The sequence below is a fragment of the Lichenostomus cassidix genome, chromosome 3 (genome assembly GCF_008360975.1).
Source record: "Lichenostomus cassidix isolate B80296 chromosome 3, HeHo_3.0, whole genome shotgun sequence".
NCBI classification, from domain to species: domain Eukaryota; kingdom Metazoa; phylum Chordata; class Aves; order Passeriformes; family Meliphagidae; genus Lichenostomus; species Lichenostomus cassidix.
The window spans coordinates 6,040,765-6,066,960 of record NC_139483.1 but is presented as its reverse complement, the minus strand read 5'-3'; the positions used below and the strand labels follow the sequence as shown (position 1 = coordinate 6,066,960).

At 40.1% G+C, this 26,196-nt stretch overlaps 2 protein-coding genes across 8 annotated transcripts in view; one reads left to right on the top strand and one right to left on the bottom strand.

Moving 5' to 3' along the window:
• The first annotated feature begins 1,800 nt into the window (after nt 1-1,800).
• FANCL (FA complementation group L) lies at nt 1,801-23,521 on the top strand. The gene is made up of 14 exons (XM_085054207.1): nt 1,801-1,948; nt 3,667-3,725; nt 4,712-4,772; nt 5,581-5,637; nt 7,241-7,338; nt 10,851-10,947; nt 13,573-13,641; nt 19,070-19,220; nt 20,710-20,793; nt 20,910-20,955; nt 21,044-21,125; nt 21,917-22,033; nt 22,329-22,400; nt 22,834-23,521. Exons 1-14 carry the CDS (start codon nt 1,856-1,858, stop codon nt 22,867-22,869), a joined length of 1,122 nt encoding a protein of 373 aa, XP_084910333.1. The 5' UTR covers nt 1,801-1,855; the 3' UTR covers nt 22,870-23,521.
• VRK2 (VRK serine/threonine kinase 2) overlaps nt 22,623-26,196 on the bottom strand; it is a 37,699-nt gene continuing 34,125 nt past the window's right edge. Inside the window, exons 12-15 of one of the 7 annotated variants that reach the window (XM_085054202.1) lie at nt 25,516-25,698; nt 25,024-25,218; nt 24,210-24,304; nt 22,623-23,017 (exon numbers count right to left, since the gene is read on the bottom strand). In XM_085054202.1, the coding sequence (XP_084910328.1) occupies nt 24,230-24,304; nt 25,024-25,218; nt 25,516-25,698 (453 nt within the window). In that variant the 3' untranslated portion in view covers nt 22,623-23,017; nt 24,210-24,229. Of the gene's footprint in view, nt 23,170-24,209; nt 24,305-25,023; nt 25,219-25,515; nt 25,699-26,196 lie in introns of all 7 variants that reach the window. The other 6 variants (XM_085054204.1, XM_085054201.1, XM_085054203.1 and 3 more) reach the window with 6 other exon arrangements.

The window sequence follows — 26,196 nt, the reverse complement described above, 5'->3', positions numbered from 1 at the left end:
TTTCTCTCTTAAACATGCCTGTTTGGGCAGAAATTGAGTCTTGCATGATGCTCAGCCTCAGTGATATGCAAAGTTTTAATGCCTTCTGAAACATGTGCAATAAACCCTGAAATTTTAAGTTTCTCCCCTCAGGTTTTCCCAAACACTGGGAGGTTGACAGGCCCTGGCAGCAGCCCACCCAGAGAGGAGAGGAAGGTTTTTATCCCAACACCTGTGGGAGAGGGCAGAAAAGCTTTTATGATACTAAAAGTGTTGTGGCAGGAAACACTGACTCCTAGGAAAAAATGCATCAATCGAGTAACCCCTTGCCCTGAGTGGCATGAAAATCTCCATGACACAGTCAGCTGAATACTATAAGCCTTACTTAATAGTTATCCTTACTTAATAGCTAGGCCTTACTAAGTCCAGGACGTGCTTCTCACTCCCCTCAGGATATGCTAAAGCAGGAGGAAAGCCCGGCTCTGCTCTAGGGAAGCCGTGCTCCTTCAGCGCTGTGGAAAAGCCGCTCCTCGCTGTGGGAGAAGCCAGGGCTGCTGCTGGCGATTCTGGGAGCTGTCCCTCAGAGCTCGGGAAGCCGCGGGGCAGTGTCTCCCTCAGGCTTTCCCGCCTTCGCCACGAGCCAGCCCCTCCCCTGAGGGTGAGCATCCCTCAGCGCCGTGCGCGAGCCCCTCAGGGGTGCTCCTCTCCTCGGGTGTGCTCCCCATGGCGACACAACCCTCTCCTCGGGTGTGCTCCTCTCCTCGGGTGTGCTCCTCTCCTCGGGTGTGCTCCCCATGGCGACACAACCTTCCCCTCAGGTGTGTTCCTCTCCTCGGGTGTGCTCCCTATGGCGACACAACCCTCTCCTCGGGTGTGCTCCCCATGGCGACACAACCCTCTCCTCGGGTGTGCTCCTCCCCTCAGGGGTGCTCCTCTCCTCAGGTGTGCTCTCCATGGCGACACAACCCTCTCCTCAGGGGTGCTCCTCTCCTCAGGTGTGCTCCCTATGGCGACACAACCCTCTCCTCAGGGGTGCTCCTCTCCCCGGGTGTGCTCCCCATGGCTACACAACCCTCCCCCTCAGCTGTGTTCCCTCCTCAGGGGTGCTCCTCTCGTCAGGTGTGCCCTCCATAGTGACACAACCCACCCCTCAGTTGTGCTCCTCCCCTCAGTGGCACGCACCTCACCCCTCAGGTGCGCTCCTCCCCTCAGGTGTGCTCCCTTCAGCCACACAAACCTCCTCTTAGGTGTACTCCCCCTCAGATGTGCTCCCCATAGCGACACAACTCTCCTCTTAGGTGTCCTCCCTCCTCAGGTGTGCTTCTCTCTTCAAGTGCGCTCCCCTCAGTGACACGCACCTCACCCCTCAGGCGTACTCCCCACAGGGACACAACACTCCCTTAGGTGTGCTCCTCTCCTCAGTTGTGCTCCTCTCCTGGGGTGTGCTCCCCTCAGGGACAAGTCCCTCACCCCTCAGGTGCGCTCCTCCCCTCAGCTGTGCTCCCCATAGCGACACAACCCTCCCCTCAGATGTACTCCTCAGGTGCGCTCCCCTCAGTGACACGCCCCTCACCCCTCAGGTACGTTCCCCGCTCCTCAGGTGTGCTCCCTTCAGCCACACAACCCTCCTCTTACGGGTACTTCCCCCTCAGGTGTACTCGTCTCCTCAGGCGCTCTCCCCTCAGGTGCGCTCCTCCCCTCAGTGACACGCTTCTCCCCTCAGAGACACGCTTCTCCCCTCAGGTGCGCTCCCGCCTCAGCGTCGCGCGCCGCCCCTCACGCGCCCGCCCCTCCCTCCCTGCCCCTCAGGCGCATGCGCCGCCCGCCGGCGGGGGCGTGGCTTCGCGTTCGAACGGCGGCGGCGGCAGGCGGGAAGATGGCGGGAGCGCGGGCTCTGCTCCGGCACTGCCCGCTGCTGCTGCCGCAGGATCGCCACGGCACCGCCTACGAGGGCTTTGTCACCGCCCAGGTACTGCGGGCCAGGCGCCGCTTGGCTGGCGGAGAGGGGGGTGCTTCCCGCCCTGCCGGGTCTGGGGACGGGGAGCGCGTCCCGCCGTTCCGCGGCTGGCTCTGAGGGGGAAGCGCTTCCCGCCCTGCCGCGCCTGAGGGTGAAGCCCTTCCTGGCTTAGCCGCGGGCAATGTGAATTCGGGAGTGCCGTTTCCCTGCCCTGAGGGATCCCGCCGCCGTCCCGCGGGTTTGCCCGGAGGATGGCTTCCCGCTGCCTCCTGGGCTGGGTTTGTTGTGCTGACAGAAGTTATCTTGGGGCAGGGTTGAACGTGCCCGCCTTCGTGGCCTGTGATAAAAGTTGATGTAAATGACCTATGGTGGGTGTCCTCCTTTCATTGACTTGTGAGGCTTTGGCTGAAGCGGTGCAGGTCCCTGGGGATGTGGGAGGTGCAAGGGGAGCAGCGCCTGAGGCAGGGTGAGGAGGATGCTCCCGACCCAGCTTTGCCATCACTGGCACTGCGCACTGCGGCTCCTTAAAATATCACACAGACACAGCTCTGGACAGGTGTGCTTTAACTTAGAAAAAGCGTGGGACTTTATTCCTCCAAGTAGAAGGCAAAAGAGATGGGCTGTGTCCACTAGCATTGTTAAAAAAGTGGTTGACATTGAGATTGAAAAGAGCCTCTGGAGATCCTCTGCCTTAAGTAGGTTGCTTTAGGCCATTTACAGTTGGGTTTTGCAACTTCTTAGGTGGCCTGTTCTGGTCTTTGACACCCCCCTCCCCTCCACTGTTCCTGAGGGTTTTTTCCTCCCATTTAGGTGAAATTTCCTGTATTTCAGTTTGTACCCCATCACCTGTCATTCTGTCAGTGTGTGTCACTCAGATCTGACTGTACCACCTTTAGTCCATCCCTGATCCTTCTTTTTTTCCAGGCTAACCAGTCTCTGCTCCCCCAGGCTCTCCTGGCATGAGAGATGCTTTGAGCTCTTAATCACCCTCAGAGCTCCTCAGGCTGTCCATGCCTTGCTTGTGCTGGGGACCCAGTACTCCCTATTTCCAGGTGTGCTGAGCTGGGACAGGGTCTGGAATAAAAGTTTTAAGATATCTGCCCCTCTTTGCTTTGGGGCTTCACAGGCTGACTATTTCAGTTTTATTTTGATCATCCCGTAAGAAAGTAGCTGGAGGACCTCAATAAGTACTGAAGATACGAGTAGGTGGGATTTAGAAGCTGGCCCAGGAAAAAAATTAAGTATGTGTACTTGGGGCTGGTTTTGTTTACAGTTTGCAAAACTGCTGAAATGTGCTGTGGATCAGTGCCCAAGGTTCTTTTTAGTGTAGTTACTTTTATGATAAGCGTCTGTTTTGACTTTTACTTGAGTTGAAGACAGACTTTCATGTACAGTATTATGACTTGGACTAAATTAGGGTTTTTGGTTTTGTACAGATTTGGATAATGTTTATTCTTCTCCTGAAAGGTGTTATGTTTGCTTTATGAAACGTGGTGTACTGAAGAGTTTTTACTGAATATTGTGAATTAAAAGTCAAGAGTATTTCAACTTCAGTATTAAAAATCAACTTCATTTGTACCTGTCACTTATGCTGCTTTTTATCCCTAAAGAAAGAAAATCTGAATAATATTCATGAAACACAGAAAAGACTAAGTTTCATTCTTAGTATCTGGTCTGTTGGGGAGTTATTCCCACAAGTGTCTAATATCTTTGTTTTCTGACTTTCCTAGGGTAGAGACTTCCACATCAGGATACTGCTACCAGTGGATTTTCAACTGAAAAATGCAAGGTAAGAGAGTTTTTATTATAGCAATTTTTAAGTGTGATGTAACAAAGTTTATTTTGATAAATTCAATAGTAGATATGCATATAAATTATTTTTCCCCAATATCAGTGTTATTAATTAATTCTCACTGATTTCAACTTAGCCTTGCAACAAAATTGCACAGCATCAGTGTTAATAAATGCTGACAATAAGCATTGCCTATATCAAAATATTTTGTTGTTAATTAACTTTGAAACATGTTGAAATTAATTGGTTATATTTATACATGAAGCAATGTACTTGGAAAAATTGTACTTTTTATATAATTTATATTTATAAATCATTTATATACCACCATTTGGGAAGCAGAAAATTCAGTGCAAAGTTGTAAATTCAAGCTATTATGTACTTGATGGTTAACAGAGCTTTTAAACTTCATTTTCTCTTTGTTCTATTTATGCATTTGTATTATCCAACTTTTCTTTAAAAGCCCTGTTCTTATTTCTGTGTTTATGGCAGCAGTCTGTGGGAAAAGGGGTGAAAGGGGCTAACCACATTCGTGGATGAGCCTTGAACTTTGTATTTCACAGCTCTGCCTAGAGCAGCCCGCTCCAAATTGGGAGCAGATGCACTATTCCATAGCTTTATTACTTTCTAGGTTGGGTAATTAAAACTGCATTATAAGTAACTTTGACATTTTCAGGTAATCACTTTTAAATATTAGTGTATTTTATGAAGTCACACTAGCTTGCAAGAATTATGTTGTTGTTTTCAGCACAGAACAGGCTTTTGCAGGTAAATGCTTAATTTTTAATGGGCTTTGGCACAGTGACATTTGGAAGTTTTAAGTAACTTCGAACATGAAACTCAAAGCAGTTTTGAAGTATTGTTTCCTTCCTTTGTTTTTTTCAAGAGAAGCTGTTGTGCTGTTGTGTGTAGAAGGCTTTCTGCTCTCTTTTAAAAATCATATACTGTGAAGTTAAAATTCGTACAAAATACTGTTTGTCTAGGATAGAGTGCAGCTGGCATCTGAAAAAGATTCTGCATGGATATCAGCACGTTTTAAAGCAGGTACACAAGTTTAAAACCACTTATTTAAATACTATTGTTATTATTAAGCATTCTTAAATGTTCATAATGATTCTGAAAAGCTTGTGCTCATACACCTATTCTAAAAGGGTTAAAGAACCCTCCTTTAATTGTAGAACCAAGATTTATTTTTAAATGCCTGAGGATTCACAAGCAAATAGAAAGAGAAATTGATAGAATTTAGTAAATATTTATTTTTATTCGACCTTTATTCTTTTTTTTTTTTTTTTAGTTTGGGCTAGAACAATTTTTAATAAATGACTGATGACATTTTACTGGATTTTTTTTGTACTCTCTCAAGTAGACACAGATTTTGTCTTTTTTTTTTTTAATGTATTTACTTTTTTACAAGTTGTTCATAATGCAAAGAAGAGAATTCACATTAATTCTTGATAGACCTGGCTCATTCTGTGTTGTAGACAGTCAAGGGATCTAAACTATATTTCTCAGTATCCAAAAGCAGCTCTAGAGTGAGGATACAGGATCCTTTCAGTCCCAAAGAATACTTTGTTTCTAAGAAGGAACCTTTGCCAGGGTGTTGGTTGAAGCACTGTATCTCATGGACATGCTTTTCATAAATATGAGTGAGTGATGTCACATGATGGGACCGAGGGGATGGTTCATGCTCAGTAAAGTTTCCTTGGAGTTCTCTTTTGTGATTGAAAAATTTAAACGTGGAATACACTTGGGTCTTTTAAATGTTTGGTTTGACAATACCAGAAAAACGGTTGGGCTGAAGCACTAGAAGTTATGAAATGCAGAAAATGAGCTAATCCTCTCTTTCCTCCAGAGGTTGCACAGCTGCCCAGATCTTGTCAGTTTTATGGTGGAACTGAAAACTGTTTTGGTAAGTGGCAGAATATATGTGTGGGACATGGGATGCTCTTAGAGCTTTGGTTTTCACTTCCAGTTTTTTACAGGTTACTGTTGCATTGATTTGTGGATGGGTTTATTTTTTTGGTTTTTTAAAGACATGATTTTGTGTATTAGCTGTTCATGTAATATCTGTATAAATATCCTTCAGGGTTTTAAGTGACTGTTTATTTGGAACTTAGAGTGCTACAGAAAGTTTAAAGTCCCAGCAAGGGCTCTCAGAGGCATCTTCTTTACAGTGATTTTCTGGGAATTCCTGTTATTGTCCAGATGGTAAAGCAGGCTTGTAATAATACTAAGGGTTATACAGTCACTGGATTGCTGAAGCTGCTTTCGCCTGCCTGACAACTTGACAAATAAAAGCAGAAAGCTTTTTGTTTTCCTAATAGTTCAGAGGCTGCTGTTTATTCTTCTTTTAAAAATTTTTCGAGTCTGGGGTTGAAGAGTAGCAAACCCTTTCATTAACAACATGAAACTGGCAATTCTTGTCTATTAGTAAAACATTTTTCTGTGAGCATTCTTGGTGAAGAATACTTCATTCAACCTACTTAACTTTAGGAATAAAACACAGGAAGTATTGTTCAAAACAACAGCAGAAAGTACCTCCTGGTATTACACTGCTGCTCTCCTGTGCTTGGAATAGGCCTAAATAAGAATGTCTATTTTGGAATATTTCACAATAGTTATTCCAATCTGTTTGCCTTCATACACAAGCACTCAAAAAATGAGAATGAGATGAAAGCATAATTGATGCAAAATAGCAAAATAGTGACCCTCAGTGCAGAGAGTAAAACCAGAAGAAAGTGTGGGAGAACTGGGCAGGAATGGTTGTTAAGCTTGTCTTATTATAAATTATATTTTTATTTAATTTTTTTTTATTTTAAATTATTAATAATTGTATTCTAAATGTCATAAATTTATGTGTTCCCTAAGCATAGTTTCAATTTTAATTTTAAAGCACTTTTAAAGAATAAGTAGCACAAGACAACTGAAACACATGGTTTGGGCTTGTTTTTCACTGTAACGTTACCTTTCTGATAAAAATTTCTTTTTGAGACATTGCTACATACTTGATGATTGTACCAAAACTTACTCTAAGGGATCCTATGATCTCACAACTGAGAAATTGATTTTGTTTTTTGATTGCTATATAAAGTTTACATATATATAAAATATGGGGGTTTCATAGATGTGTTGTCTTTTGTGGCAGTGGAGCCCAGGAGACAGCTGTGGGCTTAATAGAACCTTCTTTTGAAATGTTCTTTCAGTCAAGATGCTTGACTTCAAATTTATTAGCTGAAAAAGAGACACATTTGATATTTGCATCTGAAGACTACGTTGTCAACATCTGTGGGGTTTTTTTAAATTGCAGATGTTTTCATTACCAGTATCTGAAGTAATTTACCAAACAGCTTCTTTGTCTGCTTTAGCTGGAGGCTATAACAAAACAAATGCAGTGTACAGTTAATTTTACATAAGCTTAATATTTTCAAATGAATTGCAAAAATCACATGGCTAAATAGATGCAAAAATATTGAAATTGCTCTTAACGATGTTTTTAATGTTCTTTTAAACAGGAAATTGCTTTAAAGAACACACAAGACCTGCACATTCCACGGCCTCCCGAATACTACTCCTGTCTTGTCAGAGATCTAGAAATACTGGGCTGGAATAAGTATGATTATTTTATTTCTTAACAAACAGCATCTTTAGAATATCAATTCTTCTTCTGTATTTGTGAATTGAACGCATCAAATGTACTTGTTCTGTTCATTTACCCTATTCAGAAACTGATTTTGCTTTGTTTTTAAATTAAAAACACCCAACAAACCTGTATCAACTGAAGGGATATTTTCTGTCTCAAATAACTGAGCTGAAAGGTGATACACCACTGAGAAATCAATTCTTCTTTCACCTATAAACTATTGGTATATTAAACATATTTAATGTTAATATTTATAGTTCTCTTTTTCCCTGCTTTGTACAGCTGGTTGTGACTATTCCTTTAGGCTGTGATTGATCATTGTGCACCTTTATGCTTTCATAAAAACATTTCATACTTCCTTTAGAATAATAATTTTTAAAGAACCTGCTCTTTACAGCGCAAGGATCTCCTTAGGCAGAAGAATTTAATATTTAATCCACAGAAAGGTAAATTTACTGAAAAAATGCATGAGTGAAGGGGGCAATTAAAAAAAAAAACTCTCAACCCCAAATTTTAACAAGTGTAGATTTTGCTAAATGAAATAAAGAAGCCTTAGGTGTAAGGACAGTTTTGGGTTTTCTCACCTGATTTGTATATAGATAAACAGCATGTGATTAACATTAAGTGGGAATTTGCTTTGAAGGCCCAGTTTTATTTAAAGATTTGAAACACCCTTGTTAATTCAGCTGAAGTTTTTGTCAGTGATTGCCATTATTAAGTATATAGTTTTGCCATACTCTATTTAAATTTCACAGGCTCAAGTCTGAGAATATTAGTTAAAATTTCTTAAACACATGGGAAATAAATTTTCAATTATGCTTACTCTCCCAGAATGGAAAAAACCAAAACACCAACAAAGCAAAAAAAAAACCTCCAAAACCCCAAAATCTTGAAAAAGGGCTGGGGAAGTCAGTCCTAAATCAAACTACTAGGGCACATAGGGAATCCCATCAGGTTTACTCTGACTTGGAAGGAGAATAACCTAGATAGGCAATTTGAAGTCCATTAGCAAGTCACACCTATGATTTCAGAGTGCTTTTAACACTAAAGTGACTCTGTAAGAAAGCCTCTTAACGGAGACTGATTTTGAGTTGTAGGTGATGCTTATTTGCATGTCAGTTAAGAACATCCTGCAATGATCTTTCAGCACAGAACTGCCTGCTTTTTGTGCTGGCAGTGAGGAGCAATCACTGCTCACCCCTGGAGCAGCCTCCAGTTTTATTTAACAGGATTTTTCTTAGGAAAAAAACGCTTGCTTGTTGTGTACCCCGTATTTACTTATTCCTAGCAAGTTTTGGGTCATGCTGGAGGGTGACTGCACTCAAATCCAGCTGAAAAATTAAGGATATGGATGGGACAGAGATACTTCTGCAGTAGTAAAGTTGCAGGAAAGGCTCTATCCCTTAATCAGGGTGGTTGAGTCAGTGTCAGTGTCTTGGGAAGGTAAATCATCAGCTGTAAAACACCTGTAGGTCTCTTATCACCCTCATGAGGATTCATAAAGGCTGCCAGTACTTCTTAAGTCCATGGTGTGGGTCACGGTCTCTCAAAGCTCTTGTGCTTGATACCTTCCCATTTTTTTCATAGAAAGTACCTTCTCCTCTTGCTTTCTCCATTTCCTTGGGAATCCTGCCTGGTCCTGTGCTCTGCGTCATTTGTGTGTCATGCTGAACTTCAGTGGTTTACCTGAGCTTTCCATCCTTATGCTGATTCCATTTGTTTTTTATTGTGATAAAATGATGGAGCCTACAGAGGAATAAAAGTTTGTGTAACTGAAATATCACCTATGTAAACAATTCCCTATGTGTTTATACAAATGTGTGACTTTAAAATAATCCATACTTTTCCTATAAATTAAGATTGAAGTGGTCCAAACAAGGTGAATGTTAGAACAGGTAATTTAAAATCCCAGACCCCTTGGCAGCATCCCTTTAATTTTTCTGTTCTTTGCTGTGGAACTTCCCAGCACAGTGCTGCAGGCACCAGTGCTGCTGTGGACACTGCTGCATATTTTATTGCAGTATCTATGCTGTGTCTTAGGAATTCCCCACCCCAGGAAGTAGTAGATGGAGGAGTGGGATGGAGGTAGTTTCTCACTTTTATAAAACATGCACTTTTGAGGTAAAGTTGGAGCAAAGCAGGAGTAATTATTTTTTCCCCCAGTTAGAGGAGGAATGCTCTAATTCTTGCTAAAGATATCAAGTTTAATTGACTCCAGTTGAATTACACTTTTATCAAGACTTGTCTGTCTTTCAGCTGTTGTGGAGAAATGCTCCTAGAAATCTGCAGGTCTCTTTAATATTGCATTAATCAGCATTAAACATGAAATAATCTTTCTCTCCCCCTTCTGACTAACACTACTGCCTTTTCCATCTGTATTTTTCAGTTCCCTCATATTGAGGATCTACATATCATCTATGTAGATAATTTTCTTCTTTTCACTTCCTTCCTAGGGATGTGTACCCCTTTGGTGTACATCTACTTTTTCTTCCACAAGCCTCTACAACTCTGTTGCCAGTTTCACTTGAGTTTTTCTAGTATGTAATGGTTTAAAAAAATAAATGTTACTTAGGCCAGCAAGCAGGTGCTCTCTCTGAACTCTGTTAGGCCTTCCCATCAGTCTGGGTGATAAGTTGTGCAATTATCTTGGACTGCTTTTTATCTTTACACAGGAATGACATAGTAAAAATGGCAAAATATCCACATGCCCAGTTTACTGCTAAATATATGGGGAAGTCTCAGCTGTTTTGGCAATTGTTGAAGCTTCTTAGCAGAATCCATCTTAGAGTACAATATATTTTACAATTGTATCCATTTTCATTGTGGTGGGAGGCACAAAGCAGTGACATCTTAAGCAAAGAGTCAGTGATTATGTCAGAAGTTTTAAAACTTATTCACATTTAGTATGTACTTTCTGCTTGCTAGGGTGTATGAATATGGTGTAAAACTGTCATGAAATGAAGGGAAATCATCATAAATAACTCATTTTGTACCTGTTTGGGTACTATTTTCTGCAGAAAATCAATTTCAGAATATGAACCAATATGCACTGAATTCCCCACAATAATAGTATTGATAATAAAAGAGAACTTCATTGAAGAGAAAAGCAAATCAAGAGCATAAAAGTCTCATAGAGTAAGAAACTGCAGAAATGGATCAAAGATTTGACAGGAAGTTTAATGTGTACATAAGTAGAGGCTGACAGGAACATGCTGTGTGTGTCAAAGGTTCCAGTGATGGAAAACTGAAACACGGTGCTCACTGACCACAGCGTGAGCCCTGACACACGTTGTAAATAACCCAGAGATATATGGCTGCATTAAGCACTAGACTGGTGTATTAACAGCAGTAAATCTGGAGCAGCAGAAATGCTTGGCATGTAGGACTTCTTCTGATTAATATTCGTAACAGACTAATCAGAGTATTGCAAACCTTTCAAATTGCACTTCTTGCAGGACTCTAAGTTTTCTTTTCCCTTCCAGAGTGGCCTATGTGGACAGTGGGCTGAGCACAGTCAAGTTAAAAGCTGAAGACTCTTGTGGTCGACAGCATCTCATCACTCTTAAGTTAAATTCAAAGGTAAATTGATGTGGGACAAAATGTCTTGAGGCTTCCCTGAAATAAAACCAATTTTTCTTCATTCATTAGGATTTCAGAGAGTCGGTTTGTTTGTTGGTGTATCTGTTCTGCAAGGTAATCGGGCAGTTAAAAAAAAATTTTATAGAGAGTTTTCAGACTAACTGTACTTTAAAATTAATATTGGATTGTGGTTATGTGTAAGATGCAACTGTGTATCACAGAAAAAACACTTCGATGTTGCACTCACTTTACTGGATTACAGACAAAGCCATCTGGGAGACTTTCCTTCATTATCACTCCATCCAGAGACTGTGCATAGAACAAGGATTAGAGGATGTTGGGTTGTTTATTGACAAGTCTTACTGTTAAAGTCAGAGATGTAAGGATTTATGAAAAACTGAAGTCAGTCAGAAAAATTATTTCTTTTTAATCTAAATAAATGTCTAATTTTGACAATACTTGCAAATCAAACCCATGGTATTTGCAGAAACAGAAAAATTTTAATTCTTCCTGGTACTTATCACTGAACTCAAATTGCAATGTTTCTTCATAGAATGTCTTATTTCAAAGCATAAATCTCTCATCAGAGACTGTGAATATCCAGGCTCTGTGATGACAATTGCATGGCAATAACTGTTCTCTTCAGAAAACCAGTCCAGGGGAAAAAGGGATCCAAAAGTGTCTGGATGTTGTTGTTAGGGACTATCTGTGGTCCATTATCTGGAGTTACAATCTTGAAAGCATGAGGAGTGGGCATGTAAAATGAAATTCCACCTTCACAGGCATTCAAAATTCCTTTAAAAACCAGAAGTTTTTTAGTCTTACCTAAGATGAGCTAGCTTTACCTTTGAGGGGGAAAAGGAGAGGAAAAATACTGTTTGGAAATGAGTGTTGCTCGAGTGGATTTTTAAAAAGAGTGAAACTATTCTACATGCACAGAGTAATGAGTGCATAATTAATTTGCTAGTCAGTCTGTTATTAAATACATTGATGGAAAAGAAACCATCAGGAAGTACAATTATGGTCTATTTAATATGCAAGATTAACCAAGCTGTGTTGTTTATAAGGGACCTGCTCTCCCATACTTTGTGTGACACTAGAAATTAGGTGCAGCCTGTTGCCCTAAGGTTTTTTTGCTCCTAGGACAACAGAAGTAAAGTATTTTAACTGTTTGAAAGTATGAAAATGCAGAAAAAATTACAGTGCAATATTAATTTTTCTCAAGCAGCTGCCATGGTCAAACACAGACACTTGTGTATTGGCTGGTTCTGTTCAGCCTTAACACTGTCCTGAGGGAATGGAAATTCCTTTTTTCTGCCCTTGTGCAAACTGTGTGGGTTTTTCTATAGTAATAAAATAGCTGAATACTCTTCATAGCACAATAAAGCACCACCTAACAACTAAGGATGTATGCAATAAAAAGATGAGATGATCTAACTTTTCTGTTGCAACAAGTAATCTGTTTTGGTTTTTTTTTCTCTTTCTTTTTCATTTTGTTTTCAAGTGTTTGTTATGATGAGGGATCAATTGCTTGTCCTTTTTAAACCATGTTGGCATTTAAACTTGCCAGACAAAATTTGTGTGTGAAACGTGGTTTTGGTGACATGGGAATTTGATTTTCCTTCATACACCCAGACACTGCATTTGAAAAGACTTGGCTGAAGTACTTTTTGGAGAGGCATTTCTTTTGATAACCTGCTTGAATAAAAGTGTGTTTATTTTTGTTACAGTGTTTCTTTGATTAAGATCAGTGCAGGAGCATTTCAGCACCCAAGGCTTCAAATAAGCCATTGCAAGGATTTGCCTGTTGTGTAGTAATTTAGACACTTTGGTAATTATCTGAATGCTCTGGCAAGGGGTGTGAAAATGTTTTCTCTAGAAAAAGTTAGCTGCATGCTCAGAAATTCAATATAAATATTTTGTTTAATAACTGCTTAAATTGTCCTAAAGAATAATAGGATAATTCCTGACATACACATTTGATTGTAACTGTAATAGGCTAAGGTGTCATGGAGTTGTCAAACCTTTTATAGCTTCAGGTTTTTTTAATACAGCCCTTTTTAAAAACTTTTCTTATTGATATATGTTAGTTTGGAATGAGGGTTAGTTTTAATTTTGGGTCTATGTTCACTCATCTCTTTCTAAATAGTTAAGTATTCTAGATTGCTTTCAGTTTCAAAACACAAAATGTTGCCAATCAGAATAAATAGTTTAGCTTCAATGAAAATTAGTTCTTAACTCATGGAAGAGTGGTTTGCTTTTTAAAGTTATCTATTCAGTGTGGGTAATTGAGAGAAATTTAAAAAAAATATTTCATGCTTTGTGTCTTAAGGTTTCTTTAATGTGTCTTTGTGACCACTGAACACAGAAAATTGTTATTCTCATGCCTTTACTAAATACTGATATATGAAACATTTACATGTAGCTTTCTTCTTTAAATGATAATTAACATTCATAACTATTTCTGAAAATGCTTTACATACTGTTTCCTCTCAGAGCCAAATTCTCAAGATGCTTGAAGTGTTGATATTTTGTTATCAAATTTGGCAGCTGAGTATCAGTCTGACTTTAAATCACTGAGGAAAAAAAAACCAACCCAAACTGTGTTTTCTTTCCCTCCCTCAGTATCCTACAGACCCACCAGATTGCCTTGTGGATTTTCCCATTCCATTTGCTGTTTCCTGGATGCCACAGGTAAGTGCTGGACTAGGCAGTTTTTTTTACTAAAAAATATATATGCAATGCAGGGTTGGTAACAAGGGGTTGGGCTTTGGTTTTTAACTCCAGCTTTTCTCCCTATGTGCATTTCATTTCTGTACATGCTCCTGAAAATGTAATAACACTGAACTCCATATTCCTTATCATAGTACCTTGAATATCTTCCTTGCCATGAGATATTCCTGGCTGGTTGGGTTTTTTCAAAGCTGTTCATATGACTGAAAATTCTCTAGGAATTATGCTGGGAAAGTGAAAATGAAGTGAAATGTATAAAAAATTATTGTCTTCTAGAAAAGGAGTACCCTCTAAAGTTGGCAGACATTGAAAAAAGGAGTTGGTTATCCTGCACTTTCCCCTGGTTTGTTATCCTATAGAGTTTTCATAACTTAATAAAACTTTTCCAGCTATAATCAAAGGAACAACAGGAAAGTATTTAATAAAATTTTGATTTCTTAGTTTAACTGATATAGTTACTATGAAAAACTACAAGCTATTATCTTTTGTTGGTCCCTCCCATAATTTCATATACCTTTCTTCCTGAACAGAGCCATGTGGGCTTTATTAAATGAATTTAAATGTGACCCCTTAGATACAAGTTTATTTGAATTATATGTAGAAAGTAATTGATATTTAATTTCATTTTAATCAGGAAAATAGATTTTACATAAATGATAGCATCTGATAATTCTAACTCTCACAAGGATTTCTACCCAGCAATAAATACTAAATTCTCATAGGGAACATGGCTGGGAAGTTGCAGCAGGATGAGCCGGGCATATAATTTTTCCACGGAGCTCAAGGTTCTGTGTCTCACCTCAGACCCACTAATATTGAGAGGAAATAACTGCCAGAATCAAGAATTGCAAATGACAAATGTATTTAGTTATGTAGTTTTAGGTTTTGATTCTCTGGTATGGTTTGGAACAGTTTAAATAGCTGTTTTTCCCTTAAATTCTACTGGAGTCCATACACACTGGTCAGGATTTCAAGTGCTGTTTCTAACCTCAAGCTTAATACATACTTTCAAGAGCGTTTTATTAATTTTACAGCCTTGCAATTTATGTTGCCTCAAATTAACAACATTTCAAACATCCCTGACAGTGACTCCTCTGTGTTTGCTGTTAGTAATTTTAAAGATGGACTTGTGTTTTAATAAAATGTTCTGGAAAAACATGACATGGAGCAGCCTTTGACAAGTTAAAAATGGGGGTGGATATACTGATATTGGCACTACAGCCAAGGAAAAATCCAGTGTTAGAAATGCAACACTCTGATGCTTAAAATCTTTTTACAGTTAGAATTACCTGGGGACTATTTCAAAGCATGAACAAAAGGTGTTGGTGTGTAACTGAAGAGCCCATTTTGAAATCATGAGACACTAATTCCAGCTGCAGAGAGCCTGCTCTAATCCTGAACCAAATACCAGCAGACAGAAATACTTTAGCTGTACAGTAGGCTTTGCAAATTGACCTTGTGTGTGTGGGTGACCTGAACCCAACACTTGCGGGGACAAATGGCTTTGGTAATTGTGTAAATTGTGTTTATTTTCCAAATGTGTGGAAATCATTGCGGCGAGCAGCCCTCACACCGTGATAAAATACGGGTTAAGCTTAGATAATGCTGCAACACCACTGGTAGCAGAATTCAGCAGGTACTCAAGAGCATGAAAATTTTGGCTCCTAAAAGGGAAAAAGAACATGCTCTACCTCTTCTCTAGTGAAATAGCATGATGTTTTGGTACCATTTGGTCTTAAACTTCTAATATTATGTCTTTAAAGTATAAATTGACATGACTTAACTAAATTGGTGCAACCGTACCATTAGAATACAAACTCCTATGAAAGAAAATATAAATAGATTGCAGGTAATTGATTTTTCTTTCCCACCCCCTGTGTATACTGCTGCCTATTTCAGGCTCATGGATTTTAAACTTGAGAGGTTGTTGGGTTTTTTTTTTCCTTCTTCTTCCCCCCCCTTCTGTATAATAATAGACATGGCTTTATGGCATCCATATTAAAAATGGGTAATTTTCCTTATGGTCCCTGTCTTCCTGCTGGGTTGATAATGTTTTGATGTATTTTTCTTTTGCTCTGATGAGAGGTCTGCTGCTGCTGCTCTGACATATTCATTTGGATGAATAATTATAACTTGCACAATGTCAAGCTGAAGATGGTGGGGTTTTGTGCGTCATGACAAGCCCAGTAGCCAGTGCAGGTGTCTCACAGCATGAGCAGCAACAGCCAGTGGATTCTGGCTCAGAGGAGACGTTTTAGAGTAGTAAGAAATCAGCACCAAGGGCAATGCTGCTGCTGCTGCTCCTGTTCTAAGTGCCAAATAAATGCAGAGTGCTTCTCAATGACAAGTGCAAGAACATCTACTTATTTCTGTTATAGCCTTTTTTCTAAAGAACCAGATAAATGTGCTGTCTGCAATTTTAGCACGCGCTGTAAGTGCAGTTCTGCAGGCTCAGGGCGTCTCATGTCAGGGTGAGGTTTCCATACTGACCATTGCCCACCTGGCTGGCTACATGAAGGTCATGAGAGTGGAAATTAATGACTAATGAGGTCGTGCTGCAGCCGGCAACGAAACAGGAATGCAAGGTGCAGAAGGTGGAGTGGTGGGAATGAGATTATTCTTCTTCGGTTATTCAGATGAAAGCACAATAAAATGCATCATAATTTTGCTTTTTCTTTGCAAAGGAACCTCACAGGTATCAGCTGTAAATGCAGAAAATGAAGATGATTGACAAGACACTTTATAAAGATTTCAGTCTTGTGTCTTGGTTTGATTTCTGTTAAGGGGAGGGGAAATCATTAACTACCGTTGATGAGAAACTCTTTCCAAACAAATCAAAGGAATCATAAATTCTTTAGGTGATCCCCTTTCCCTTCAATGACTGTTTGCTTTATTAAAATGTATTTAGTTATGAATTCATCAAGGGCAAGCAGGTAATGGCACCTATAGTTTAGGCTACTTCACCTTTCCTATTAGGGGGCTTTGCAGTTGTTTTAATTTTGGATAAGCAAATTTTGCATTAGGATGAATTGTAGGCCAAAAAAATCTCAGAATAAAGATTGAATTTTTATCTGTTTTTAAAAAATAATTTGCAATCAATCATTCTGTATTTACCTTAATTAGAACTTTTTTTACTACCATTTGATTACTATTTAGTTCATCGAGGATTTGGAGCAGATGCTTGAAATTTGGCAGAACAGCCACATAGGCTACAGCAGTTCTTAGAAGTTCCTGAAAGGCTTCATTGGTTTTTTGGCAGGCACAGACTCGGGATTTTCTCTTTATTCTTTCCAGCCTCTGTGGCTCTAGAAATAAGAACCAAGAGTAGAGTGACATTTTTTCCCATTCTTTCTTATTTCTTTGATTGGAGGAAATGGTGTATGAGCAATAAGGGTGAACTTGGGAAAACATTTGAATTGGAATAAAGTGAGTAAAGAAGGAATTGGCATGAGGAGGTACCCAGGATGAGATAGAGATGAGAGTGCAGAGGATAGAAATGGAAATAAAAATGTTGAGAAGCTACATGAGACTTTCCTGGTGGAAGAGAAGGTGTGTTCCCCTTGGAGACAGGGAGGTGCAGAGTACCTGATTTTCCCTGGACAAAGTCAGTGGTTGAAATGAATGAGGGATCCATGGAGTCTGATAACACAGAGGTGACACTGGGGTCACAGTTTGCTGAGGACCCATCAAAGCTGTGTGTTTATGGAGGATGGAGGCACCAGTGTGCTTTTGTGAGTGCATTTAGAGTTGGGGTGAGCAGCATTGACAGTCTGAATGATGAAATTCCTATCTTCCAAAAAATTTTGGCGTATTTCACACAAATCCTAATTCATTTGTACAAAGGGGACCATGAAACAGTTTCTGCTGTTTGACATTATTAACAATGGTCTTGGTGTAGTCCAGACCAAAGAAAAGTGTAATCTCAGGCTGCTCTAAAAGTGTTGGGCTGTGACCAAAAATTAGTTGGTTAACCAGATAAAAAGGAATCTTGGAGTTTTCATGGTTTGCATGACAAGCAGGTGATGTATTTAAATAGCTATAGATGCATTTATGTATATAGCAGGAGACAGCTGGCAACATCAGTGAAGCATGCAAATAAGATCAAATGAACAGTGTATAAAAAAAAAAGATTTAACTACCTTTTTAAGGAACATCATTGAAAAATTACAATTAGTATTAAAATTAATTGGATTTTAAAACTTATCTGTGGGTTATAATCCCTTGATGTTTCTTTTTTCTAGTGAAACCCTTTGAATTCCCGGAAGATAAAGATAAAAATGATTATTAGAGGATTTATCTGTGTGTGATATAGAAAAATGTAAAAAATCAAAATGGAAAGCAACTGTTGCAAGTACCAGAAAATTATGCTATTAATTTAAGTGTCATCAGAGCACAAAAGATCACATTTCAGGACTGTGTGAAAATTATTAAAATACTGGAAATAATAGTACTTAAGATGAAGATACTATACTCTAAGATGTGGTTAAGTGACTGACACTATTATATCACTTCAGGTATTATAAAAGTAACAAAATGCTTTTAAAGATAATAAGCGTTACATTTTGAGATTGGCAGAATTCACACTTTTCTGCTTAGGTGCTTTCCTACTTTAATATAATTTAACAACAGCAGGAAAAAATATAGCATTTTATTTCTGAGCTATGCCGTTTCTTTCTAAAATACACATGCACAAAATATAAAGAGTTATTACAGAGAAAAATCCTATTTCTTCATCTGAGAACACTCAGATAATTTGCTGCTTTTTATCAAGGTGAGAAAGGAATAACCTAATCACTACAGGTTAAAGGAAACCATTCCTTCTATATTTTGTATTATTTATAGGGAGATGTCTCTTTGAGAGCAGAATGTTTAATTTGCTTTTGCTTTTGGACCTTGGGGTATCTGAAATCTTGTCCTCTCTGGGCATCTGCACCTTGAAAAGGTTCACTTGACCACCAAGTCTTTTCTCCTCTTGCAGAAGTCTTTTCCTGGGGAAATAGTTCTTTTTGCCCACTGATGGTTTCAAAAGATTTCTTTTAGATTGTTGTCCTGTATATCATCCTATCTAATGAAAGATATTTCTGATTCCGTGTAATCCCCTCTCAAATATTGAAATCCCCCATGTGTAATCCTCTGCTTATTAGATGGTTTCTCCTTCTCTTGCCTTATTTACAGGATTTGAAAGCTGATCTTGAGCACCTGCTTTTATACTGCTTAATTTTGAGATAATGATCATGATGTCAGGTGATATTCCATGTTTTATGCTATCATGATACATTGGGACACACACATTGATTTTAAAACTCCTTAAATGAATTTTTTTTTTAAATATTGTCTCAGCCATTGGTGGAAAGTCAATGAAATCTGTTTACATTTCTTCTTTTCTTAGAACTCCTTAACAGACATTTACAATCAGTTCCTGGCAGCACTGGAGTCGCTGAAGGAATTCTGGGATGCCCTGGATGAAATCGATGGGAAGACATGGGTGCTTGAGCCAGAAAATCCCACACGGAGTGCTACAACCAGAAGAATTGCAATAGGTAGGAAAAGATTTAAAAGGATACAGTGGATTTGAGAAGTAAAACTCAGGGTGCTGTTTTGTTTTGCTTGGCTTATCTGATGGTGCTAGTTTGAGTTTGGGAAAGGAAAGGCAGCACTTAAAACCAAAGACAGAACTCTTCTTTCGTGTATTTAAAAAATAACTTTCCACAGAACACTGAACCTGTTTGGGAAATTCATTACAACTTTCTGGTGTCAGATAAATGAAAATTTCTGCATGAAAACCTTATGTATTTGTAAATTATGAACATGGAAATGTCAACAGTGGAGCACTTGCATGTAACTCTAGAAAAATCAGTATTTGTAAAAGATCAGCTTAGGTGAAGCCCTTACCTCAATCACAAATTCCAGATTTTTAGAGTTTAGATTCATCCTATCCTGGAGTGGGAGGAATATTAGAGTGCAGTCCAAGGGGAGAAAAGGGGGTTAAAGGAGGCAAGTGGAAAGGACAAAGAAATAAAAGAGAGGAAATGAGGAAATTTCCCTGTTAATCACCTGAAAATGTACCTCAGTTTATATTCTGATGTCTAGCATTTTAAGGTCTTAATATACATAGGATAAGGAATTTTGTAATTATATATATGATAAGGAGTTGGAATTGCCACTGTCAGAGGTTGGAAATGTTGGGGGGATGTTATCTTTGACAGAAAAGTGCTGATTTTTAGCTGAAATCCACATCACCAATAGCAAATTGTAGAAATGTGAGAACACAGAGTGGACACAAGTTGTCCCTGAAAGCTGCAGCCAGAGGGTTCAGCTGCAGAGGGAGAGAGGGAGGGAGGAAGGAGCTGGAGGGAAGGACAGGAAAAGTTCAGCAAGTGGCTGGAATGATGTGGGTCAACCACCCCTTTGTGTGCAGTCAGGGGAGCTTTGTCCTGGTCCTGCTGCACTTTGTCACAGGCCAAGGAAAAGGAAAGAAAAGCCTCAAAGAGCCTCAGAGCAACTGAGCAGAGGTAGGATGGGACTTTGAACCTTTTGTTGTTGGGCAGAGAGAACCTTCAGCTACAACTGAACTTTGATTTTAGTCATTCCCACCTCTTCCAGGAGGGAAAGCCTAACACAGCTTGTAATTACAGAAAAGGTTGTGCTTTACCTGGGCTTGTTTTTTTTTGACTATAGAAAAGAAAGATGAATTAGTAAGTTACTACCTTCAAAGTTTCACCAAGATTTCGGATGGATTTTGTCATCTAGCTCGAGTTGATTAGGTTTATTTCTGAGTAAGTGTCAAGGTTAAGCCAAGTCTAAAAGAAATGCAAGCCTGGCAGGCTTTTTTAATCAGTTGCTATATTTAATTACAGTCTGTGGAAATGTAAATATTTGATATATACTGATATTTTGTACAATCATTTGGGTACCTCCCAACTTTGTTATTATTTATCCTAATGAAACCCAAACTGCTTTTAAAAAAGAGGTTCCATTTTTAAATCCTTGACTGCCAAGCTTCCCCATGGCCTTGCTTTCTCCTTGCAGGGAACAATGTCTCAGTGAGCATAGAGGTAGATCCTCGCCATCCAAACATGCTTCCAGAGTGTTATTTCCTTGGAGCAGATCATGGTAAGGCAGCAAATTCCATTTGTTTCTCCTCTGGACTCAGATCTCTGATCCAATCCCTAGCTGAAATGTGGGAGGTTCACTGGGGTAATGTCATTATTCCTGTCTGGTGTTTGCAGCAGTGAACCCTCTGAGAGCTAAACTCAACAACAACATGCACTTGTGGTGAGTGTCTCCAGTAAAGCAAGCTGTAAACTCAAATGGTGTTTGCCATCCCTGGTGTGGACTTTTCTCTCCCTTCTTCCACCTGCAGGAATCCGGAAATCAGTTTGTTACAAAACTTGAGGGAGCTCCTAGAAATTGATTTTCCATCTCGTGCAGTGTTGGAGAAAAGCGTAAGTTGGTTTTGGTTGATGATCAGTCGTTATTGCTGAGTAAGTAACATTTAAATGGTCACTTTCTAAGAGCCAGGGATAATCAGGGACTTAAAAGAGAGGTAATTGGATTAATGCATTGTCACAAGGACTTCTGAACTTCAAGCAACAGGTGTCAGAGCTTGTTAACCTTCGATTAGAGGTGCACACTTCCCTGTGGCCTTCATAGCAGTGAGGCCATTAATAACAGGCTCCACTATTAAAAGAAAAAGCAGAAGTTCCAGAGTAGCTAATGAGATGTGGAAAATCCAAACATCCTGTTATGGATGTTGATGACTTCAGTTTTAATTAGGTAGAGCTGCTTAGAGGGGACAAGAGGCCATCCAAATACTGGTGCTTTTCAAACAAACTGGAATTCATTTTTGACAATGCTTTAACAGTGGATTACGAGCTTTGCTTCCACTCGTAAAGTTTCTAAATTAAAATCTGACTGAGGGTTTGTGTCTAATATCAAATCATAATGACAAATCATAGTGGTTAATAAAAAAAGAGTGCCCAAAAGTATGAAAATGCTTGTTGACCTAGATGTAATTCAGTGGGGGGATGAAATATCACCTAGTCAAGTCCTGTACACCTGGAGCCCAGTGTCACTCTATGCCATTAAGGCATGAAGATATATGTATTAAAGGCAAAACCAGTAATTCCAGCTAACAAAAAATGTAAAAGTAGAGACAAGAGTGAACCTGTTTGTGGGTTAGCAGCCCATCCCTTCCCTCCAGCTGCAGTGTGAGCTAAAGCTGTTGTGTCCCCAGGACTTTGCCCAGGACTGTGGGATCTGCTACGCCTATCGGCTCGACGGCAGCGCGCCTGACCAAGTGTGTGATGATCCTCGCTGTGGGCAGCCCTTCCACCAGGCCTGTCTCTACGAGGTGAAGTGACCAATGGGACAAACTGCTCAGCAACTGCAATATTCTATACAACAGGCACTGAGCACCTAAATTCTGCATGAAGTAAAAGCCCATAGGGAGCAGTATGGAAGTCGCTGTGCTTCCGCTTGTCCTCTCACCCTCCATTCCTGCATGAGCTCCCTGGGAAAGGGATCTACCCTCTGACTTTGAATGCACCCTGTCAGATGCTCATCAGCTGAACTCTGGTAATTCATAGATGGTTCTTAAATTGGATATGAAACCAATGTGACTTTTGTTCCACTTCTTTGTGTTGCAGTGGCTACAAGGCCTTCCTACCAGCAGACAGAGTTTCAATGTCATCTTTGGTGAATGTCCCTATTGTAATAAGGTAAGGAAATCCAAGGAATAGGAGTGAACTAGAGTGGAAAAGGCAAAGCTGGTAACAAAGTCTTTTCTAAAATAGAATTGGTGGCTACTATCTTCTCTTTACCCACTGGACTAAACTATAAGTTGCTGTGCATTTAATGCATCGGTGTTTAACTAAAGGTTTTCTGACACAGTAGAAAGACAGTCCCACACTAATGCCAGAGTAATTAAAGATCACACTCCATTGTATTTAATGGTACTTTTTTAATGCTGTTGTAACAAAAGGTTCAGTAAAAAAACCCCAACAAAACAACAAAAAGGATTTGTAACAGAAAACAATATTTGTAACAGAAACCAACACAAATAGTTCAGAGAATCCATAACTATTGAGTACAGATAAGAACTTGCCTGTACAAGGTATGTACTGACAGGATTATTTTAAAACTTTTTTCAAGCCTCTGACACTGAAATCTTCAATGAAGAAGCTCTAGGAAAACCCTGTGTGCTGGGAACACCACTGCACTTGCACTGAAGACACGGGAACAGCAACATCAAAGCAGATACAAGGACAGTACAATGAGCAGCAGAAGCACCAGAACAGCTGTAGTGTAGGGGTAGTTTTCATCAGTAAGTGCCAGCCTAAACACAACAGAGAGAGAAGGAAGAGTGGTGTCAGCACCAGCCTGGGATGCTGCTGGAGGAACAGGAGTTACAAGGTGATTGTGTTTCTTTTGGGATTCTGAGAGTATTATGTAGGGGTCAAATGCTGGCAGCTCTCTTGCAGTGTCTTCCTGCAGGGGAAAAAAAGCAGTAATTATAAAGCTAGTATTAAGTGAGAGGTGAACCAAAAAAGCCAAAGGTGCCATTGAGGTATTGAAGTTATCCTAGAGAAAACAATACAATTCTTACAGAATCTTACCTCAAGAATTTGCACGTGTATGGATATTGTATGGTAAGTGTGTAACATTAGGTATGGTTAAACATCTCCTAAAGAGACATAGCTATATTTACTATTAAAGTATAAAGCTGAAATTCTTCTCTACCTCTGACTTGTTTTCAACAAAGTTTAATCTATTCAGTCTTTCCTGTGTTCCTGCTAATAAAGGTTTGTCCTGGAAACTCAATACATGATTTAAGTGTGAATTTGCTGGTTTGATTTGTAGAAGTTTTGCATTTCACAGTGAAGCTGAATTTCTCCCACCCGTCACAGGGAACATAAATTAGTGATGTGGGGCTTGTTCTGGCTGGCCAGGGGTGCCTGGGCTGTTTTACACCTCCAGCAGCAATGCCATCCTTAGTCTCCACCTCTGAAAGGGATCCTGAAACACCACCATCCCACTTCTCACTTAGCCAAGACTCTTTTCCACTGTCCCTTAGAACCAGGGACACCTTTGGTTTCCTACAGAGCTTTCTTTTACCAAGCTCCTGAATTACGTGAGAGGAATTGAGGAATTCTGCAAAACGAAGTTAATAGAAACCTGCCTTTTTTACTTCTCTAGTTTCTCATTTGAATGGCTTAAATCTTATCTGACACCCATTTAAAGTCTCCCCTCTTATGCAGAATATTCAGTGAGTACCACAGAATGGTTCTACATAGAAACAGCACGTTTAATGCTATTGGAATAGCAGCTTTGCCATTAGAAAAACTAAATCCAAACACAAATATAATCTAAACACTACCCAGTGACTGGTCCCTTTTCTGCAAAAACTTTACATTTGAGGACCAGGAAGTAACACTGGAATATTTTCCTATTCCAAAGTTGTGCTTGACTTGTCAGAGTGTATCTCCCCTGCTGGCAGCCAAAACATCTCCCAGGATGGCTCTGCTCACCACTGTCCTGCCTGGTGCTCTCAGGTACAGCTGTGCTTTTGCTGCTTCCCTCTCCCAGCTTGTACCGGAGTCTCCAGGCAGTGATGATCAGACTGCTTGAAGCAAAGAATTTTGGATTAATAATAAAGCTCCCTTGAAAATTGCATTTTCGTGCTCATTAGAAACTGGCCTCATTTAAACCAAGTTATTTGTTTATATGAAAGGAAACCAGGGAGGAATCCCCTCACTAAAATACACCAAAGCTCCAGAGAAAAGGAGCACAGGGTGATCACTGAGATGGACATGGTGCTGCATTATTTGTACTAAAACTGATCCATTTTTTCATTTTTTTTCCTGAACAGATGAAGACTAAGACTGAAACCATACATTCAGCCCTTTTATGCACTAAATTATCAATAATATTCAAGGTGAGTTCATTAACTGCCCAAATCCTCTGATTTAAAACTCACAATTTAAGAACTTAATTAATGAGTGCTACAAAGTTTTCCACTACATAGAGAAGGAAACTAGTGAACTAAGTTCCTCCCACGCAAACAACAGGGTCCACAAAGGGAGATAGAATAGCTGGAAAATTACAGTCAGCATCCCAGTGCAGGGCTTTACTCTGCAGCTACACAACAAACTGCAGCGGTAGTTGGCCAATAGTACATACAGGCAACTACATGCAAACCTTTAGTACTTGTGGCAAACACTGAGTTTGCATACACATAGTTGAGGCTGTCTTTGAGGGGGTTTTTTAACTTTTCTTTTTAGAAAAGCCGATCTTTCCTTCTCAAGGTACTGTGACTGCTCTGTGGTAGCACCAGCCCCTCACCTTTTTTGGGTGCTCAGGCTCCTGACGTGTAGTGTAAAAATTAAGAGGCTCCTCTTCCACCTGGAATTGCTGGCGTGTTGCCCGGATGTGGGGCCTGGTCAGGCAGCTGGTGTCATCCTCATACCTTCTGGTTTCCTTCTGCTGCACAGGTTTGGGTGAAGGCCTGGGCAAGGCAGCCTGTTGAGGGAAGAGTAACTGTGTGCCAAAAGGAAGTCACTAAGTTCAGAGTTATCCCAGCTCCTGATCCAGCACATGAAACCATCAGCTTTGGGGCAGGGCAGGCACTGCTTTCCTGGCACTTACCCCTGGGCTGTGAGAGATCTGGTTCATGTGTGGAATACTGGAAGCCAGCAAGCATCTGCCAGCTCCTGGAGTTAGTGACAGAGCCCGTGGCTCTTTCCCAGCCCTGTTCCTCCTCACCCAGCCCAAGAGCTGGACATGGAGCTAAAGGAACAAGAGATCTGGGTGCTGCTGCAGGCCCCAAATCCTCACCTGCTGAGGTTCTGCTTGGGGAGGCCTCCTGTTGCGTTTCTTCTGTTCCGTTGGCTTCCCTTCTCCCAGGAGCTGTGTGCCTGTTTCCCCCACACACACTTTGTTTTGGCAGGCAGGTTCTCCCCCTTCCAGCTTTTTTCCCTTCTGCTGAGCTGGTTTTGGTGGAGGCTTTGGGAGGCGAACCTAGGATACATAGTGAGCATTTTGGATAGTGAAAAAAGCCCAGATCTCACACAGAAAAATAATAATCTTCACCACATATACACACCTTAAACTGCATCACTTTTCAAACAGGACTTAAAGAAAAACATTAAGTTTTCACTTAGAGATCCAACCAGACTAAAAGTGAAAATATGTACTTTACACCAAAAAACCACCATATTTCATACTAATGAAATTGCAGGTTGGTATTGATCCAAATATTTCTTTAGTCTGATTTCTACAAGATCAAGCAAGCAGTGACCTGGCTTTCCACCCACTTTCAGATCACTTTCCTTTTGCCCCAACATCAGCACTCTCACTGTAGAGGAAAAAGCTGAAAATATTTATCCAGGGCCAAAACCTGTGGTAAACAAATTTGACAATTAATGCAAGTAAGATTTTATCACCTATCTTTGGTGTGCAATTGGAACTAAGAACCAGGATGCTACAAGAACCACTGCTACACTTCTTATGCCACCT

Bases quoted from the DNA above. Each gene is read 5' to 3' on its own strand.
- FANCL (XM_085054207.1), top strand. From the start codon at position 1,856: ATGGCGGGAGCGCGGGCTCTGCTCCGGCACTGCCCGCTGCTGCTGCCG. The intron at 20,794-20,909 runs GTAAGGCAGCAA...TGGTGTTTGCAG, and splicing joins TTTCCTTGGAGCAGATCATG to CAGTGAACCCTCTGAGAGCT. The intron at 20,956-21,043 runs GTGAGTGTCTCC...TTCCACCTGCAG, and splicing joins AACAACAACATGCACTTGTG to GAATCCGGAAATCAGTTTGT.